Source organism: Ciconia boyciana, chromosome 2, assembly GCF_034638445.1.
Source record: "Ciconia boyciana chromosome 2, ASM3463844v1, whole genome shotgun sequence".
In the NCBI taxonomy this organism is placed as follows: Eukaryota; Metazoa; Chordata; class Aves; order Ciconiiformes; family Ciconiidae; genus Ciconia; species Ciconia boyciana.
The window spans coordinates 52,137,400-52,156,506 of NC_132935.1; the positions used below are offsets into that span (position 1 = coordinate 52,137,400).

The 19,107-nt window shown below is 40.6% G+C and overlaps 1 protein-coding gene across 6 annotated transcripts in view; it reads left to right on the forward strand.

The window, feature by feature from the left end:
* The window catches only part of TMEM241 (transmembrane protein 241), a 58,385-nt gene that overhangs the window by 15,198 nt on the left and 24,080 nt on the right, over positions 1-19,107 (forward strand). For 4 of the 6 annotated variants that reach the window (XM_072852629.1, XM_072852628.1, XM_072852630.1 and 1 more), the window contains 7 exons: positions 772-823; positions 1,981-2,029; positions 4,030-4,075; positions 5,071-5,106; positions 12,315-12,349; positions 13,622-13,691; positions 16,480-16,573. In XM_072852629.1, coding sequence (XP_072708730.1) covers positions 772-823; positions 1,981-2,029; positions 4,030-4,075; positions 5,071-5,106; positions 12,315-12,349; positions 13,622-13,691; positions 16,480-16,573 — 382 coding nt within the window. The remainder of the gene's footprint in view (positions 1-771; positions 824-1,980; positions 2,030-4,029; positions 4,076-5,070; positions 5,107-12,314; positions 12,350-13,621; positions 13,692-16,479; positions 16,574-19,107) is intronic. The other 2 variants (XM_072852633.1, XM_072852632.1) reach the window with 1 other exon arrangement.

The window sequence follows — 19,107 nt, forward strand, 5'->3', positions numbered from 1 at the left end:
ATTTCTTCCTGTTGTTTCCATTATCTGACTTATTGTGGCCTTGTTTTCACCACTGGATTATTGTCAAGGATACCAGTTTTTTTATCATCTTTATTCTGTCTTTTCCTATGCCCCTAGAGAGCAGGAAAATAAGCTGCAAAAGCAAATGTTTGTTATTATTAATAGTGACAGTCCACAGAAATTCCACATCAGTGTATTCAGCGTGGCCTGTAGAAATACTGACTCAACTACAGGTTAAGAATTTATTTAGTCCAAGTTAGCGGACTAGGGGAGGATTTGTGCTGTCCTTAAGCCATTTCTAGCGTAATACCACCACTCACTCCCAGTTTGCTCTGTGTTCTGGAGTTACACCATAACTTTTAATGGAGTCACCTCTGCTGGAATTGTTGTAATAGGCAATTCACCTTAAGGAAATAACTTTTTGGTAGCTGTTCAAATCCAGAAATTGGTTGATTTTGGCTTTCTGAAGCAGCCTAGGGAACCTAGATGGCAAGTGAAGAGTAATATTCCCTACCAAAAAACTTGTTTTCATCACTGCTGAGATGTTTTGTGCTGCTTCTCTTTTCATACAACTTTGCTGTGTACAAGTTAGGAAGAATGCATAATGTAAAACCTCATTTTGGTGGCAGAAATTACTTTTTAAATATGGAATAAAAATTAAACAAATGAAATGTCAGTGTAAAATTGAGTGGAATTGCCTATACTTTGCTGAGAGTACGAATCCTGGTTATGAGATTTTGGTCTTACTTGTTTTTTTTCTCTTCTCCACAGTGTGCTGTTCCTCCTGGTAGCAGCAGTGTGCCTTCCTTTATGTGACGCACAGGTGAGCTCTGCTTTGTAAAGGAGCTCTAGTTAGACCTTGATGTTTGACATCTTGTTAGCACATGAGGGATGCAGCTCTTACTTGTAAGCTAGGGTGGTATTCCTGTGAAGGAATTGTAAATGTTGCCTATTGCTGCCTTGTAGTCTTGCTGGTTTTAATGTGTTTGCATCATGGTAAAACCTCTGAGCAGTGCAGACATGCAGCTCTTCGGTGAAGCTGGTGGCTGGGGAAACCATAGTTAACTTCATATAGGGCTTAGAGCAAATCACTTAGGTTTGAATTAATTGCATGTACTTTCAGGAGGTTCCTAAATTAGCTTTGTAATCACTCTACATGCTTTCTGTAGCTACTGGATAAAGAAAGGAAGTACCTCCAGAGAGTAGCTCAGTCCAGCAAAGATCTATTCCTTGGAGGTGCTTTTCTCTTTTGGAGACTTAGGAAGGCTGCTTCCTTGTTTTAGGTACTTTAGTTAATATCTGAAGTCAGGTGGGATGAATCTAGGAACTTGTCTGGATGCATCTGATCGAATGTAGCCATCAGAAGTGTTGCACCTGTGCTAGCTCCCTTCATAGCCATGGTGCAGAGCCGGAACTTCTGGTGTGTAATTCATCTCCCCTGAAGGCAGACATCTAAAATATGCCAGGTGAATTCCTCTCAAAAATGTTTATTTTTCCCCATTGATTGTGAAGAGAGCCTACCTTGCTCAGAGGCAGATGTCTGTTTAAAGCACTTTTTTGGATACTCTGTGGTTAGTGAGAGCCTTGGGGAGAGAGACTGCTTAGCTGCTGCAGGGGCTGAGAGGGGAAAGGAGACAAGGCAAAAACCTTGGTGATGTTCCTCTGATCCTCTTGCCCTCCCTGACTGCCAGTGCAAGCTTAAACAGACTGGGGTCCATATTCTCAGATGGTTTAAAACGGTGAAAGAAATAGAGCTATCCTTGCCAAGACTAGCTGAGAGCCTGGGTAAATGGCATATGCCAGGTCTCTAAGCAGGACAGGAAAAACGTTAGTCTTCTTAGTCTTTTTTAGTCGTCTTCTCTTTCTTTGTAGCATAGCTCCCACTCGCTGTACTTGCTTGCTGAAGCTCACTGCAGGGAAATAGTGATACATATGTTTCAATGACTGTGCATTTATTTATGTAGATGTTCTTTATTGCAGTTTGATCCAAACGGTTATTTATGGGCTCTAATTCACTTGATCTGTGTGGGTAAGTAATTTTCTTTTGGAAAAAGAATTAGGAAGAGTAAATGTGTTGGAGAACCAAATGAACTTTATTATGAAGTTACTGATATTTAAGGTTCTTGATGTAAGAAACACTTGGAAAGAATGGAGAAGCTCAGTAAAGATAAGAAAGTGGTTCCTTTTATAGCTTTTACATTGAAAACAACAACAGAATAAACTAGATATTGCAGTCAGTTAACAGTGGATGAGAAAATGTATGTACAATTTTAATCAGCACTAAGCTTTTCTGGGAGTTTTTGATGGTTGCCTACTAAGAGACACTTCTTTCTGAGGGGAGAAGAAACATGAAAAAATCCAAGCAATAACTTGTAGTTGGAGCTTTATTGCACACACTGATTTTATTTAAAAACTTACAAAAATATTCTAAAATATCATGGAATATTCTCCCAGAGGAAGGATGTTGAAATGTTGGGGTTTTTTATGCAATCATATGCATTTTTTAAAAATTTTAACGAGTTGCATAACCTGTCAGGTTTTCTTTTGTCTTTTTCAGACTAAACATTGATTTGGATAAATCTAATTCTTCCCTGAAAAGCTAGAAACAGTCAGACCCAGAAAATCTGAAGAAAACAAGAATAGTGATTTTTAACAGGGAGATTTGTGTCTTTTGGAACATTAGGCTAGATAATAAGGGACTTTTATTTGGTTCTTAGCTGTCCTATATACTTAGCGAGTGACTCATTCATATGTTAAGTCTTGTCTGCAAATTAGGGATGATTCCTTCTTTATTTTGTCTATTCATACTGTAAAATTTTCAGGGCAGAGGTTATGTGTTTATATGTATTTGTGTCTAGGGAGGTCTAGAGATCCCACTGGAAAATGTTGTTAACATACAAATAAGAAATAATATTTGTTTTCCCTTTAGGAAATGTTATATGGTAAACATTTGCTCATTTAGATAAAACAAAAAGCTAAGGATTTTTCACTTCAAATACTTGTTTGCTCTAACGAGTGATGTTACTGCTTTCTGAAAGCTGAGAGGTCTCATTTGTAAAGCACTGCTAGGCCACAGAGGTGGAAAGCTGCTTAGAGAGTCTTCAGGAGACCTCTTCTGTGTGCTGGAAATGTGTAGGAAGTGCCAACATAAAGTTTATGCTCAAAATATAGCTTCTTTCCATTTATCTTATTTTTGAAAGTTGTTGATATGACTGCTGGGGGTTTTTTGTGTAATTAGATTTCCTATCAGCTAACACAGAATGAAGATGCTACAAGAAATGGCAAACAGATGAACTAGCTTGTCACACAGTTAATCAAGACAGAGCATTAGAGAAAGGATATATGTTCTATCCTTCAGCTTGGCTAACGGAGGCAGAATTGAGGACATCTATTACATAGTGTTCTACTGGGTTTGCTTTTCATGTTCTGGTTTTCCTTGTGAATCAAAAAAACCCCCACAAAGCCTTGAAGAAAGGGTCTGAAAAAATAAGACCCTGAAACTGTATTGTTCCTTCCTTGAGTGCTTAAAGCTTTTCCCAGAATAAAAATGGAAGCTAACCAAGAGGTGGGTAGGTCAAGAATGTTAAGAACCTGGAGACCCTAGAGCTGAGAGAACTCTAAACAGGAAAGACGGCTCAGAGCCAACAGCTGTAGGGGTCTATGTAGATTAACTTCTGCATCATAGAAGTTACCCAAAAAACAGGGTAGGTTGAAGAACCCATTCTGCGACACACACACACACACACACACACACTCTCCTTTGTAGTTGCCATGAGCTAGGATTTGTCTCTTCTTCAGAAGGACTAGCAGAAACACATAGCATGACAGTACTCTGAGATGATAACACTTTGAAAACCATTAATTTGAAGCGATAGGTTCATTTTACTCATGGTTTAGGCATCCTTTGTGCTGTGTTGCTAAACTGTAATTTAGAGGGGTTCCACATCTGCTGGTACCAGGGCCAAACAAGCTGTTGTGTGTCAGAATGATTGCATGTTATGGCAATTACACATGTAATTTCAATTACAGGGGCTTACAAGGTATTTCAAAAGTTATGGAAACCTAGCTCTTTAAGGTAATGTGTTTTCATATTCTTTTAAAAAGAAGGAGATTGCTATCAAAGAGGGTTAAAGACATATCTGTGTAGCAGTCAGGTAAACTGTAGGGATCTCTGCATTACCAGCATGAGCTGGGCCACTCTTGGTTAATCATTAATGACTTCTCTTGCAAGAGGAGTCTTATTTATTGTTCATAACAATAGCATGTGGTTATTGATAGTTATACTGCTAAGTTGAACACCGAATTAGTTTTAAACAGTGTATTATCAAAGGATGATGACTCAGTCCTGGAAAAAGAACCCCTAATTATTGGCACAGGTATTAAGAGGAAATGTTAGTTTGTGTTAGCTTTGAAAGCTGCATGGTTTGAATCTGTCAGTATCTCCTTTTGCGACACAGTCTCGAAAGTGTTTAGCAGCTGGTGACTTGCCACAGGACTGGAATGGCCGAGTACCTTAAAAACCTTGCACTAATTCCATGTGCATGTTAGAACCTCAGCCAGACAACAGTTGTTTTGAAAGCAGGTGGCATTACAGGTTCAGAGTGTCTATAATGTGCAGTTGTCTGTATGGATGGGGATGGATACGTTGCTACTGCATATTATATATATGTACGTAATACATGTGTCTATAGGATATGGATAAGCTCATTTGTTTCAAAACCATTTTCCATCTCTCTTTAAAGGGTCTAAATTTTAGTCAGTCTCACTTTATCGTCACTTTAAATGAGACTCCCACTGACATAGTAACAACAGAAATAATGTGCAAATGATGTATAAATTAATATGCTGATTAATATATTGATAATTTTATAATATTAATAGATTATGGTTATAATATATAATTATATTATAATGTTAGTATTACCTAATTATAACATTGTGTCATATATTATATAATATTAATATTACGCAATATTACAGTGTTATAATACTACTTAAAATACTGATCTCTTATACCAAATGAACTGCATTACTAAAGGAACACCTTTTTTTCTTTCCATCCTCTGCCAGTGATCTGGACCAACAGTACATCAACTATGTATTCAGGTAAAATGAATAAGCCTTTGATACACCATAGCTGGTTTTATGTGGTATATGTTTTCATTTTCAACCGTGGCTTGTTTAGGAAACTCATACCTACCACTACTTAAATGTATTTATTTAGCAGGACATTCACTGAAAGAACAGTGCTAAGCTGAATGACTTAGCAGCTGAATTTTTTTGGCTTTGGTTATAGGTAGACATGCCAATATACACCTGGGGAGGTAACGAGGTGTTAATTATGAATTTTTTAATCACCATGTGCACAAGTGATCTATCATTTCCAGAAATAATATTTACAGAGTAACTCCCTGGCAATACCCCACTACAGAAAATAAAACTTGTACAAAATTGCCAGAAGGGGAGGTAGTGATTACAAAAGTATGATGTGCAAAGAACATGAGCAGTAACTGATTGTTCAGAGTGCCATTAGTGGGATTGAGTAATTCAGACTTTCAGTTGTTTTTCTGATTTGGAGATATAAAAGTGACTCGTTATTTTGTAGTTAGTGAAAGAGCCTGAGTCACTGACCAGACTCCCCTGTGCTTTTTTATTTAAAAAAAAAAAAAAAGTCAGTGCTTTCCTCAAAGAGCCATATAAGTCAGAACATTCTGTGTGCATGGCTTCCGCTAGATTTTTGTGAGGCTTTATCTGAAGTAACAATTATAGAGACTTTACTAGATTCTCCTCCATCCGTAATCACATCTTGTATATGTTGACCTCTTTTCTTGGAATGGTAGCTAAAGTTGTATGGGAACACTATGGAGTACAGATACTAAGTTCTAAGAAAAGATGGTCAAAAGGAATGAAAGAGAGAGCAGAAGTTAGGAATAAGCATAACAAAAGTGAAGTTGTGCTTGTCCATTTGATTAGATGGATGTGTGCTCTTGTCTGACCACATTAAAAATCCTTGATAAGAACACATCAGGGACACCAGTGTAGGACAGTTACTTCACTTCAATTCGCATTTATCTTGTGAGCATCATCAACATGATAATACCATTTATCTCTTTCTATCTTAGTTCAATCAAATCTCCTATTTCCATAAATAAGTAATGCAGGCCTCTGATTTTGCATTTGTATGATTCCAGTGTCTATTCACCAAAGTCCCATGCATTGACAATATCTGAATGTCAGTTTGCCTGAAGTAGGCTCTTGTTTAAGTCAGTTGTTGTTTTCTATCTACTACGAAGTGCAAAGCAAATCAATTTTACTCAGAGAAGGTAGTTGTGTTTATTGAAAGTGTTTTGAATAATTAGTCATGGAACTTGCAAATATGTTGCTGTGTGCAGAAATAAACCATGAAGTCTTGAATGAGCGATAGCTATTTGTCTGTGTTGAAGGGAGAATCATGAAACAAGCAGTAAAATCAATTGATTTTTCATTTGGCACCTGCCTGACTATGGCTCTCAGCTGCCATTTTAGTTGAAAACTGCATCTGGGCCTGAACCTTTAAATTCAGATTTTGGCTGAAGGTCTTAATTTTGCAGCTTTGATTGAAAAGTCAGGGCTGGGTTCCTGCTGTGTTAGTTGATGGTATCCTTTGAAGTCTGTGAAGTTGTGTCCAGCAGAGAGCAGGAGTTCCACATTACATGGAAAGTATGATTATTGATTTAGAGGCTTTTGAAAGGGAGAAACTTCTTGCTAAAGAACTGTGAGGTGTAGTGGTATGTATTTTGAAACTGTTATTTAAAGAAAAAAAAACAACAAAAACCAACAATGGAATTGTGCAAACTGGAAGATGGCTTTTTTTAGCATCTGCTTAAAAGCAAAAATGTGTTATCAAAGCTTGCAAAGATTTTCACCATTAAGGGGTTTAAAGGTCAGTGTAGCTTGTGAGATAATGGTGCAAAGCAATTGCTGGAAAATAGGTGGCTTAGAGGAGGTAGAAGACTGGATGCTTATTTGTTTGGGTGGGGTCTGTGGATATCTATATGTCTATGTATCTATATATGTATATATTTCTATGTGTTAGAGAAGCTTGTAGTCCATAGCATTTGGACCTCATCTTATCTAGGGAAAACAAACATGGGCAATGGGATAAGTGACACCTGATTCCTTTTAGAGTTTTGTTTTGTCGTAACAGCAGATGATGTTTGAAAGGGTGTGAAATTTGGCAGAAGCGCTCTCCTTGTTTGTCGCTTCCATGACGTGCCACTGCCATGAAGGTCCTCCAGTGTCTAATGGGGCTGAAATCTTTCTGCTGAAGAAGGCACTGGCAGGGTTTGTCTCTGTGAGACCTCTGTGCATGTAGTTATCTTGGAGATGACTGCCACTTCCCAAATTTGGATGAAGCTGGTCAGTGTGTTTGAGAGCTATGTAGAACTATGTATATATGTGTACACAAAGATTTATTGCACAAGCTCAATTTCTGTAGAAAATAGTCAAAAGTATTTTTAAATCACGCTGAGTAGAGGGTGTTTTACTCTGAACATTCTCTGAATGAGTGCTAAGTCCTCACGGGCAGTTCTGGGTCAGAATTACTGTAAACGTGTGCTTATCTCTGTCAGAGGGTGCCCAGCACTGAATTTTGTGCTTTAGCAGGCATTGAGGTATATGCTGCTTCCTCTACTCAGGGCTTCTCAAGGACTGTTTCAGCCATGACAGGATCCCAGTTCCACCTCTACCACAGGACAGTCCAGTGTGTACCGGTGGTCTTGTCTGTACGAGCATGATTCTATGATTCTATGATTTATGAAGGAACTTGCTAGTGTGGTATCAGTGCAACTTTCTTCTCTTAGCACTATTATCAATAGGCCTTTATAGCTCCTTATTTCTAACCTAGATCAGACAGCTGACATGCGGCTGTGCGGGGAAGAGAAAGCAGCTGTGTGGGCACAGACAGATAGTGTTTAGAATCATAGAATCATAGAATCATTTAGGTTGGAAAAGACCCTGAAGATCATTGAGTATAACCATAAACCTAGCACTGCCAAGTCCACCACTGAACCATGTCCCTAAGCACCACATCAACACGTCTTTTAAATACCTCCAGGGATGGTGACTCAACCACTTCTCTGGGCAGCCTGTTCCAGTGCTTGATAACCCTTTTGGTGAAGAAATTTTTCCTAATATATAGGAAAATGTACAGGTTTGTTATAGAGGCTGTTCAAAGCGTTTCTGTTCGGTACTAAAGCACAGTTTTAATCTGAGTGTAGAGATTGCCTGGATAGAGCAGATTAAAAGTTCTGCCCCAAGCTACTGGATGTTAGAATGTACCAATAAGTTAGATTTTAAAAATACATATTTAGATCAAAAAGAAACATTGACTGTATTGGCTCTGTTGGACACTTCCAGAGGTACAACTGAAATTAGCAAAGTCTCCTAACATATGCTGTCCCTACATGCCATGCACTGTTTCTTGTTTTAAAATCTGGAATAATTTGGGAGGGGAGAACGTCTTAAGCAGGTGTACGTGAACGGAAACTTTCCAGAACCAAACAGATCTGAAGAAATATTTGCTGATGTTGAAAGTGTGATGTTCTTCTCACTTCATCGCTTACAGCATGATTATTCAATGGCTTTTAAAAAGGAAGCCAGGCCAGGAACAAGTGTAGGAGGGAAAGCAGAGCGGTGCTATGCGGAGAAGGGAGGGGTGATGTTGCTTCTCAGTGCCCAACCCCATCCTGTTCATCCATCTCCCTTGTGTTTAAGCATGTGGGGCAGGGAAGGGGAGGAAGAGAAGAGGGGAAATGTACTTCCAAGAACCTCCCTCTAATCCTCCAGTCTTGTTCCCACCACCTTTTTTTACTGCAGTATTGTATTTCCCTGCACTCTGACTTCTGTATTAGCGTTCTACTTCCTAGTGTTTTTTCCAGTAATCTTGCGTTTTCTTTTATTCCTTTCCAGTCCCCCACTTTTTATCAAGGAGGGAGCCAGATTTCTCCCCTCTGCAGCCAGCTGGCAAGGGGTGGCGTGAGGGGTGGGGTAGTAATGTCTACCTGGCATGTTGAGGGATACATAATGTGTCTTACAAGTGGGTCACGGCTTATCTTGGCCTTTCTCCTATGCTGAGGCAGGTAGAGATATGTTACTTCTTGTGGAGAACCTGGAAGAAGGTTTCAGCACATCCCAGTATCTGTCACTGTCTGATATTTGTTCACAAAGGCATGCCAGATAGCCTAGCAGTCACTGGTGAGGAGAAAACAAAGACTTACAGCGGGAGAGTTTCAAATGGTGAATAAATGGCACTGACAAAGGTGTGAGGTAAAGGCTCTACTCTATACAGCTAAACTACATCTGGCTTCTGGAAGAGCTGCTAATCTGTCACTTTTGTGAATTAAAAAAGCTGCGGTAGATTTTCTGCAATGGGGAAGGGCAGGTTTGCAGGCATAAGTTGCTGTTCTTGCTGACAAAACCTCTTTTTAGCCAGAAAGAAAACCACGGGTGACCCAGCCCTCAGTACTGAGTACAGGGGAAGAAGAGAGGAGCAGAGAAATCTGGCACAGGGATTTTGTTTTTGCTTCAGCCTGATGTCCAGGCTGTCCTGCTGGAAACCTCTGAATCCCTAATGCAGTTCTACAACATCATGGTGTCTCTTCTAGTGATGTTCTTTTCAGAGCAGAGTTACAGTACAGCTTTAATACCATCTAACCCATTTGCCTTAACCTGCCCTGCACGTCACAAAGAAGGTTTTGTTTTCCTCCTATGTGTTCTTTGGATCGAGGCCTGGGATGTCTGGTAGGGTTATCAATTCCTCTTGGTTGCAGAAGGAAGTTTCTCTCTGAGCATTTCCCAGTCTTACTGGTTTTTTGTTTAAAAATTAATAACGCAAAAAGCAAAAGTGGAGAAACACAGCTTAGTCATAATTCGCATCACTGTTGATACAGTTTCACTTGCCCTGCCAGTCTCCTGTTTTCTCTGTTATTCAGTCAAAAGCAATAGACCTTCGCTTCCTTTTCTCTCTTTACCAGGAAACTGAGGAATTGGGCCTGTTTATTGTGAATTCCTCTTGGTGTCCCGTGTGGGGAGGAGGGTCGGGGAGGAGTTGCCTACTGTAAGTGATCTGCTTTGCCTTGTTTAATATCTTGGTGACAACCACATCTTTTAAAAGCATGCATAAATATTGACAATGTGAACCTACTGTACCAGCTGATGCCTTTCAAAGACATTGTATAAAACGTTAAGCGTAAAATACCCACCTGCCTGTCACTCATGAACTGTTTCCTCCTTCAGCCTGTTGTCTTCCACAGCTGATTTCAGTGACAAGCTTCCCCCCGAGGCTTCCTTGGCCAGGGGATTTCCGTGTTTTTTGCAGTTCCTTTTGCTACCGGTGTCTGCGAATGACTCTGGGATTCACCAAAGCATGCCGAGGGCAGGCCACCAAGTGTGGTAGCCTGGTCACGTAGATAACTGGGAACAGCTGAGAGTGAGCAGGCTTGGAAATGGTAGCTGTGTTAACACTTGAAAAGGGAGTTGGCCTGGTATAAGCACCACGCTGATGATACTGTACTGCTGCAGGTACTGGAGGTAGCTCATTTACAGCGAGTGCAAGTTTTCTAGCCATAACCTTGTGTGTTGGGAACCACTTCCAGCTCTTTCTCTGCCTTAACTTTTCATTGTGCAGGCTTCTATTCCTCTGCTGGCTGGGTTGGCACTTTACTGCCATTACTGGGCCTAGTGAACTGTAAGAATCACTGGTAATTAGCCAGGGAAAATTGCCTAGCTTTAGTATTCATAACATTTCATTAATGTCTTTTTACCTTTGTAAGTGCAGTGCTTGCTGCTTATCAAGAAGCAACCTCTCCAGATACTCTTTTCTCCTTCTCCCTCTTGTCCTTTGTGCTTGTCATGGACATATGTTGTTGGCAGTTGGAGGGAGCTGTAGCTCTGCTTTGGAGACATGTGTGCTTCTCCCATCTCACAGTGCCCCAGAATATGTTTCTGCAGCCTTCTAACCTTGGAAACAACATGGAACGAAAAAATAATCAGAAATTTACCGGAAGAATCAGTAGCACTGAAAAAGGCTCTGTACAGCCTATACTGCAGACTCAGAGGATGAAGTCTTTGTAGGACCTCAGAAAGCTTAAGTGATACTCCAGATAAAGAACTGGTCACAGCTGATTTTCTTGTTCACTTGTATCTGTCTGAAAAGTGTGCATCATTTGGGCTGGTACTTGGTTTTATTTTCATGTGGTTTTTTTTTAAACTTGTTTAATTGCAGCATTTTTCCTTTCTCTAACTGACATTTTGGGCATGAATGTGCAGTGCAGGCACAATCACATGCATAAGACTATATTTGACTCTTATATGCAATATATGCACATCCCTATAAAGTGGACATGGATACGCACACAGCTGGAATTAATCCCCGGACAGAGAGACACTCAAGTCTAGACACAAGTACAGTTCTCTATAGGTTCTGTCTCAGTGGTGTCACTAGCTGGCTGACCAGCAGGTCTGTTGAAAAGGACTTGGGAGTAACAGTGAATGCTGAGATCTATATGAAGCAGTAGTGCATGCTCATGGCAAATTAAGGCAAACCATGTATTGGGCTACATTAGGAGTGTGCCTGTCAGATCGAGAGAAGTTATTATGAGCATTGCTGAGGCTGCAGCTGGAATACTCTATTCAGCTTTGGGCCTCCCAGTTCAAGAAAGATACCGAGAAATTGAAGATCTAGCAGAGGGCTACTGACATTGTTAGGGACTTAGAGCACATGGCCTACTGCAAGGAGGGTTTGAAGAAGCTAGTCGTCTTGATACTGGCAGAGTGGAGACCAAGGTGCAACCTAACACCTTACACCTTCTTGAAAGGGAGTTGCAAAGATGACAGAGCCAAACTCTCCTAAGGAGTGGCAGATGGTATAACATGGAACAACCACCAGAAATTGCAGCTTTGGTGGTTTAAAGACGGGACATCAGGAAAAACTTCTTCACTAGGAGGGTAGGGTGGCCCTGGGACAAGTTACCTAGAGAGGTGTGGAATCTCCATGCTGGGAGGCTTTTGAGACCTGGCTTTTTGAGACAGAGCCACAGAGGACGTGATCAAATATTGGTGATAGTCCTGCTTCAGGTGAGAGGTGGTATTAGATGACCCTGGAGATTCCTTCCCAACCAACTTTTTTTTTTTTAAATTGATACTTATGCCTCAGTTATTCTACTTAGCTGGAATAAGTTTCATCATGAAAAAACAAACACAAAGCTGTCAATTTATAATGTTCAGGCCATGTCATAAATTCTGTAGTATACAATTAATCTTTTTTTATTTTTTAGTGTGGTGCTGTTGGCCTCTGCATCCCATCCAGCAGGTAAAGTGGATTGAGTTGTTCCTTTTTTAGGTTTCCATATTGCCTTTCCTTTCCATGCATGTTTTTAGAGGCTGAACCCTGTAGGATTTTAGCCCTGGGATTCAACGGGAATATGACCAATAATATGATATCCCGTAGGAAGAGGAGAGGAGGGTATATAATACTGTGTAATTTGCATGATATTTACTAATACTTAGCTGCCCTTTGCAAAGAAGCAGCATGGGACAGACAACAAAGAACAGCTTTTGCAGTGGTGCACGGTAAAGAACAAGGATTCCCTAGATGAATATGTCCTCTTCAGAGCAGTGTCCCAGCAGTCCATATAGAACTGAGTTTCCTTCTCTGCGTTGCTGTCAATGCTATGCAGAGATTTTGTTTTGTTGTTTTCATGAGATGTATCCCATCACTTGAGCACGTGGCAGGATTTGAAGTAGCAAAAGATCAAAGGCTAAAAATTGAGAAATTGAATATTTGATGGTGGCTAATATTCCTATCATACTGGTGTTTAAATTGTTAGAAGGAATCCTAAGATGATCACCTGTTGCTTTCACTAGACATTTCCTCAGTCAGGAAAAAAAAAAGGAAGAAGATTTAAATAAACATAAATTCCCCCTTTTGCCTGGTGGTGCATATTGTGTATATAGCATTCCCCCACCAGGACAGACAGACATGTTAAGCAAAATAGTCCTGCATTTCAAGAAGTGAAAGATGGAGCTTCCTCCGAATCTGTAGAGCCTGAAGGCCGGAGAACTCCTGGGAATTGCTACCAAGAACAACCAAGGCCCAGGTTCCTGGAAATGCGAGTACTCGAGAGCTCTTCTTGGATCCGGAGAACTTTTTTAAACCTCTCAACTTGCTCTGTGTGACAGAGTTCAAATGCCAGAGGGGGAAGCAGCCAACATATGTCTGCATTTCCTGTTGCTTCAATAGGAACTATCATGAGCTCTGTAATAAAATAAGTGGATATGATGCATGTCTATCCACTGGCAACTGTTGCTTAAGCAGGATCTTCTGTATACTAGCAAAGAATACTCTTATGTATTCCTTTCCCCTTTTCCAACCAAAGGCAGGAACTGGCTAGAAGCAAGGTCAGAGAGAAATCATTAAACACACTAGAAATGTGGAAAGCATCATAAATTGAAAGTCAGCCAGCTATAAAGGCTCAAAGGAATGTTAAACTAGTAATGTTTGTATAATTGCTGTTCCCCTGCTTGTAATAGTGGGTAATTTTTTTCCCCTGTGTTCTACTGAGTATATTGCTTTGTCCCTCAGGTGATCTCTTCAGTGCCTTGGACTTTCCATTCCTGTACTTCTACAGGTTTCATAGCAGTTGCTGTGCCAGGTAACCTCTCTATAACAGGACATATGAATGTTTTCAAAATAGGAGATCCTGTTGACTTCCAACCTTGACTCTCAGTTAAAAATTTTGGAGTGTGCAAAACCTGTGTTATACTGGTTTCTGATGGCATAAGCCAGTAAAACTGCAGAGAATATGTATCTGTGCATATCTGTGGATATGCATTTGAAGGCCTGAGATTCAAATGTGCTGGGAGTATATGTGTGTGTTTGAGTGAGTGCATTCTGATTAGGAGAGTTCCCAGTCACCAGTAAAATAATTTTTACCTAATGTAGCAAAGCTTTGATAAATAGCATCTCTCAAATGCTTCTCAAGTCGGATTAGCCCTTGTAAAACTTGCTCTTTGCAGTGATTACAAAGTATTAGTCTTCAGCAGTATATGGGTGTACATGGATTTATTTGCCTGTACATCTTGTTATTTGGCAGAATGCTTTTTTGGGGTAAAAGGGAAAAGCTTTAACAAGTGTTCCTTTATTTTGAGTGGCAAAAGTTCACTGCCTGATAGTGTAATTCTCACAGGACAATGTAAGTATGTTTTCTGTAGGTCGTAATTATCTCAAAAAAAATTATTCCTCTTTCCCATCCAGTCTTTTGTCAAATTGAAGTATTTTGTTTTTAGAGGGGAAAAAATTTTTTCATGTTCACTGATGGCAAAAATATTTCCTGGTTGTTAGGGATTTTCTTAATTGTATCCTGATTTTCTATTAAAAGGGGATCTTAAAAATGATTGTTAAATAATTTCCCTATGTACATGTTTTTTTGGTACAAAAGTGTCTCTTTTCAAGGGTGGGCTATCCACACTACAAGTAACTTGCAATTAGGTATTAATGAATAAGTAATTCCATGGTAGGTAGGTGAAATCTATTTCTTCTCAAAGGTAAGGTCTAAATGCAGGCACTAACGGATATCTGTCTAGCCCAGATATTCTTCTCTCTCACTTCATTAGAATTTTACCACTGTTGTAGCCTCCCACTTCTGTTTCCATTGCCAGCTTCAGTACATGCATAGTAGATATTACTGTACACTACAGCAAGTGGAAAGGAATAGTTAGATGGAGAAACAAGCATCTCAGTTGCTCTCCCACATCTTGTAATCTAGTGTCTTTGTAGACATAAAGGATTTTGAGGAAAACCTATACGATGTAAAGTAAGGGTAACTGATGCAGCTAAATCTACTACCTGTGCAGAATGTCTGAAGCATTAGTAGTAAGGTGCAAAGTGCTCCACTTATTTAATGAAATAAATTGGTGTTAACTGTGACATCAATATTTCAGGTATTATAACTAGCTGGTTCACTTTTTATCTCTGAATTACACTAAATAGCTTCAAATCACTCTGACTAAAAGCCCTTCTCAGCAGGACAGAAGGTGTGGAACAAACTTAAGCCAACTCCTAGACTTTCAAAAGTTTGAGCAATGCTGCTTCATTGAACTCACTGATTTCTCAGAGTGGAATGCTCTACTGTTCAGCACTTCATCCTCTGCAACAGGGAGCTGAGTTTGGGCCTATCTTTTATCATCAAAGCAGCATCTGCTTTCTTGGCTCCAGGCACAGCAGATAGTCCTTTGGGGTCTCATGTTATGGCTCAGTGTAAGAAACCCTAGTACCTCCTACTCCTGGGCAGTTATCTTACCCTACTGTTTGGTGTATCAAAAACACCTGTCCTGACGTGTGGCTGAGATGCAACTTTGCCACGTTTACTGAGCAGGGAACAGCATTTGGCTGAGGTGCTGGAGCCCAGCATGGAACTTCTGACCCAGGGAGCCACCATCTTCCACCCTTCCTGCTATTGCAGAGAGGGCACCAACTGCATTGCATCAGTATCCAGAACAGCGTACCTTGTTCAAATACCAAGGCACTTTTTGCCTCACCACCTGTGTGCTGTGTTGTTCCTATCTCCTTTCCCATGCAGCTTCCCACAGTACTTTGTAATCTCTTATGCCTCTCAACCAGCCACACAGTGATTTGTGCCTTATGTATTTTGAAGTCCTTTTCTATTCCCTGCCTGCTGGTTTACACTATTTCACTGGTTCACAACCAGTGGGTTGTAAGTATGTCACAGGTGAAACAAAATCCAGAGACAAAGCTTATAAGCATTGTGAGGTCCAGTGAGATGTGGAACAGCGTTTCCTTAAGAGTAGTCTTGGCTACAGGAGCATTGGGGACGACTGTCCTATATGACTTGAGAATCAAAATTCACTTAATCGTCAGCAGAGAGCTTTGGAGTATTCTGTTCCCAGCACTACTGAGTCATCTGTCTATTTGTTGTACAGTAGAGATGTATTTGACTTCCTAATTGGAATTTAGGCTTCATGAAGTTTAAACAGCTTGAAAGCTTCAGGCAAAAACTTTCCACTGGTTATTTTTTCAGATCAAGGCTCTGTGGAGGTTGAAGTGAGTTAGTTGCCAAACATGTGTGGCTCCTGTTGAAATTAGCATTGCCTTTTTCAGAGCCATTTCAATGCCTGAAGTTAATATTTCACCTCATGTTTCCAATAATCTCTATTTTTTTGTGATTATGCAAGTGCATGAGAGACCAGCCATAAGAGCGTCAGATTTACTTTGCTCAGACTCTAGTCACTGACTGAGCAAAACCCGAGATGTACTGGACACAATGTAAGCTCTTTGTCTACTAGCTTTCTTTTTCCAAATGGGATTAACACTGCTTGAAGAGTGACTGTTCAGTTCTGCATTAGGAAAACCAAAATGCCTGTAAGAGGTTGCTTAGTTGAAATTAAGAGACTTTATTAACAAGCTTTCCCAATCCCTTGCAGTGGACTGTTGGGATTCTTTCTGATGTTGCACACAGTGAAGCTAAAAAGCAGCACAACCTCAGGGCAATATGCAGCATGGAGTTTCCTTGCAAAGGTAAGAGAAAGACTGTCACAGGAACACAGTGGATCTGTGCTTCTCCCAGGAAAACTGAGGAATTTCTGCATCTCTCTAGTTTCCCTTGCTATTCCTATTTGACACTCCTAGGGCCTGTCTGCGCAACCTGCGTGTAGAGTTGAGGTGACAAATATCAGGTGCATAATAAGCCAGGATTCTTAGCTGAGATGAAATACTATATATAGGCTGAGTTTAATGGAGCTGGGCTGATTATTGCAGCTAAGGATTTGGTCTGTTGAATCCCAGTAATACAAATCTATACTTTCCAAAGGTGTTTTGAAGAAGAATACTCCTTCTGAGAGTGTGCGCACCAGCCATTGTTTCCAGTGTGTCTTCCTACAGCCAAGAGTTAAAACTAGTTCCCTGAAGTTCAGTACCAGAATTCCCACTGCTATCGTTGCAGGGGAGAGCGGTGGATGTCATTTGCCTTGACATCAACAAGGCTTTTGACAGTATCTCCCACAATGTTCTTATATCCAAATTAGACTGTTACAGTCTGGATGGGCAGACAATTAGATGGGTAAAAAAATGGTTGGATGATAAGGCTCAGGAGGTAGAGGTTAATGATTCCTACTCTAACTGGAGGCTTGTGACAACTGGAGTAGCACAGGGGTCTGTCCTGGGACCCATCCTGTTTAACATATTTATTGAAGAATTAGAGGTGGTAGAGTGCACTTATGTTTGCAAAGGACACTGAACTGGGAGGACCGGTCAATAATGCTGAAGGGCAGCATTGCCTTCCAAAGGGACCTGGACAGGCTGGAGGAATGGGCCAAAAGAAATCTTACAAAATTCAGGAAGGACAGATGTGAAGCCCTACCCATGGAAAGGAAGAGCCCCTGGCAATAATACAGGCTGGGGCCTGAATGGCTGGGAAGCAGCTCTGTGGAAAAGGACCTGGGGATTTTGGTAGACAGCAAGCTGAACATGAGCCAGCAGTGTGCCCTGGCAGCTAAGGCGGCCAAAAGTGTCCTGGGTAGGATACTAACAGTAGCACAGACAGTAAATTCATGGAAGTGATCATGCCCCTCTACTCAGCACTTGTTAGACCCCATCTGGAATAGGGAGCCTTGTTTTAGGCACCTCAATACAAGGAAGACATTGATAAACTGGACTGAGTTTGGCAGAGGGCTGCCAAGAAAGTCAGGGGGCTGGAGCACTTGCCTTGTGAGGATCGGCTGCTGGACCAGGCTTGTTCAGCCTGGAAGAGAGACAGTTTTGGGAGCACCTAACAAATAGCAGCCACCCAGAGATTTTATCAAGACAGATCCAGGATCTTCACAGTGGTGCATGGGGGGCGGGGAGGGGTGTGAAAGATAACAAGCGTAAGTTGAAACAGGAGAGGTTCAGACTGGGTATAAGGAAAAACTTTTTCATCCCGAGGACAAGTCAGGCAGGGGCACAGGTTGCCCAGGGAAGCTGTGCAGTCTCCGTCTTTGAAGGTTTTCAAGACTCAACTGGACAAAGCCCTGAGCAACCTGGTCTGACCTCCCGAGGTCCATTCCTATTGGAATTATCCTATGATCTGTGGATCTAGGGTCTGGCTGTATTTGATTTAAGTTATTAACAGTTCATTTGTTAAATTATCAGTGGTAAATGCAGTCAGAAGAGCTTGTCAGACTCCTTTTCCCTGGTTAGATTTTACTTAGTTTCATCACTCTCAGCTAGGTCATCTGAAAGCCACAACCTTCCTATGTGGCTTGTGATCACAGCTTTTCTACTACAGTGAATGAAGCTGTTACCTTACCAAAAAAAAAAAAAGTAGACTTGCATAATATGCTTGTTTAGAAACTGTAGTCAAATGAGTCTTTGATTTTTCTGGGGATAACAAGGAGGGAAGGAGGGAGTGATATGGCTCGTTTTGTGCTTTGCAAGCTGTTCCACACTGTACAAGTCACATAGAGTTTCTCACCAGTTTGAATTTCTTCCAGACATTTCGACTGTGCACATTTTAGTACCTCAGCTTTCTTCTTGCTCCGTGGTAGCAAGTCAACTAATCTAAATCTTGCTCTTGCATCTTTTTTTTTTTTCTTTTTTAACATTCTGGGTTGGAGATGGGAATAGCTAGCTCTGCTAGTAGGTATTGTGAATAAGGAGAAATGGTTCTACATGTGGTATTTATGACCTATCCGAAAAAAAATGCAGGCAAAGATGTGTTGTGAAATATATTTTAAGCAGATTTGGGTCCTTCCCAGCTGAAGTGGATCACAGCCACAAAGTCTGGACTGGATCAAAGCTTTCCCAAAGTTCAAGAGTTTCTAGATTTGTGGGGTTTTGGCCAACTCTAGACATAAATTAGACAAAGTTTTTTCTAGCCACTGTTGTCATTGAAATTACTTGCCTTTAGAGCAACTAAAGATTTGTCCCTGTGTCACTATGATCATTTAATCTGTTCTTCAGCCTTAAAAGTCTGTGTTTGTTAATGTGCATGGTTTAATTATCTTGCTTAGGAAGGTTTTTGTAACAGAGCAGATTAGTCCTTTTCCTGTTGTAGCTTCTAACCCAGTGTTCAA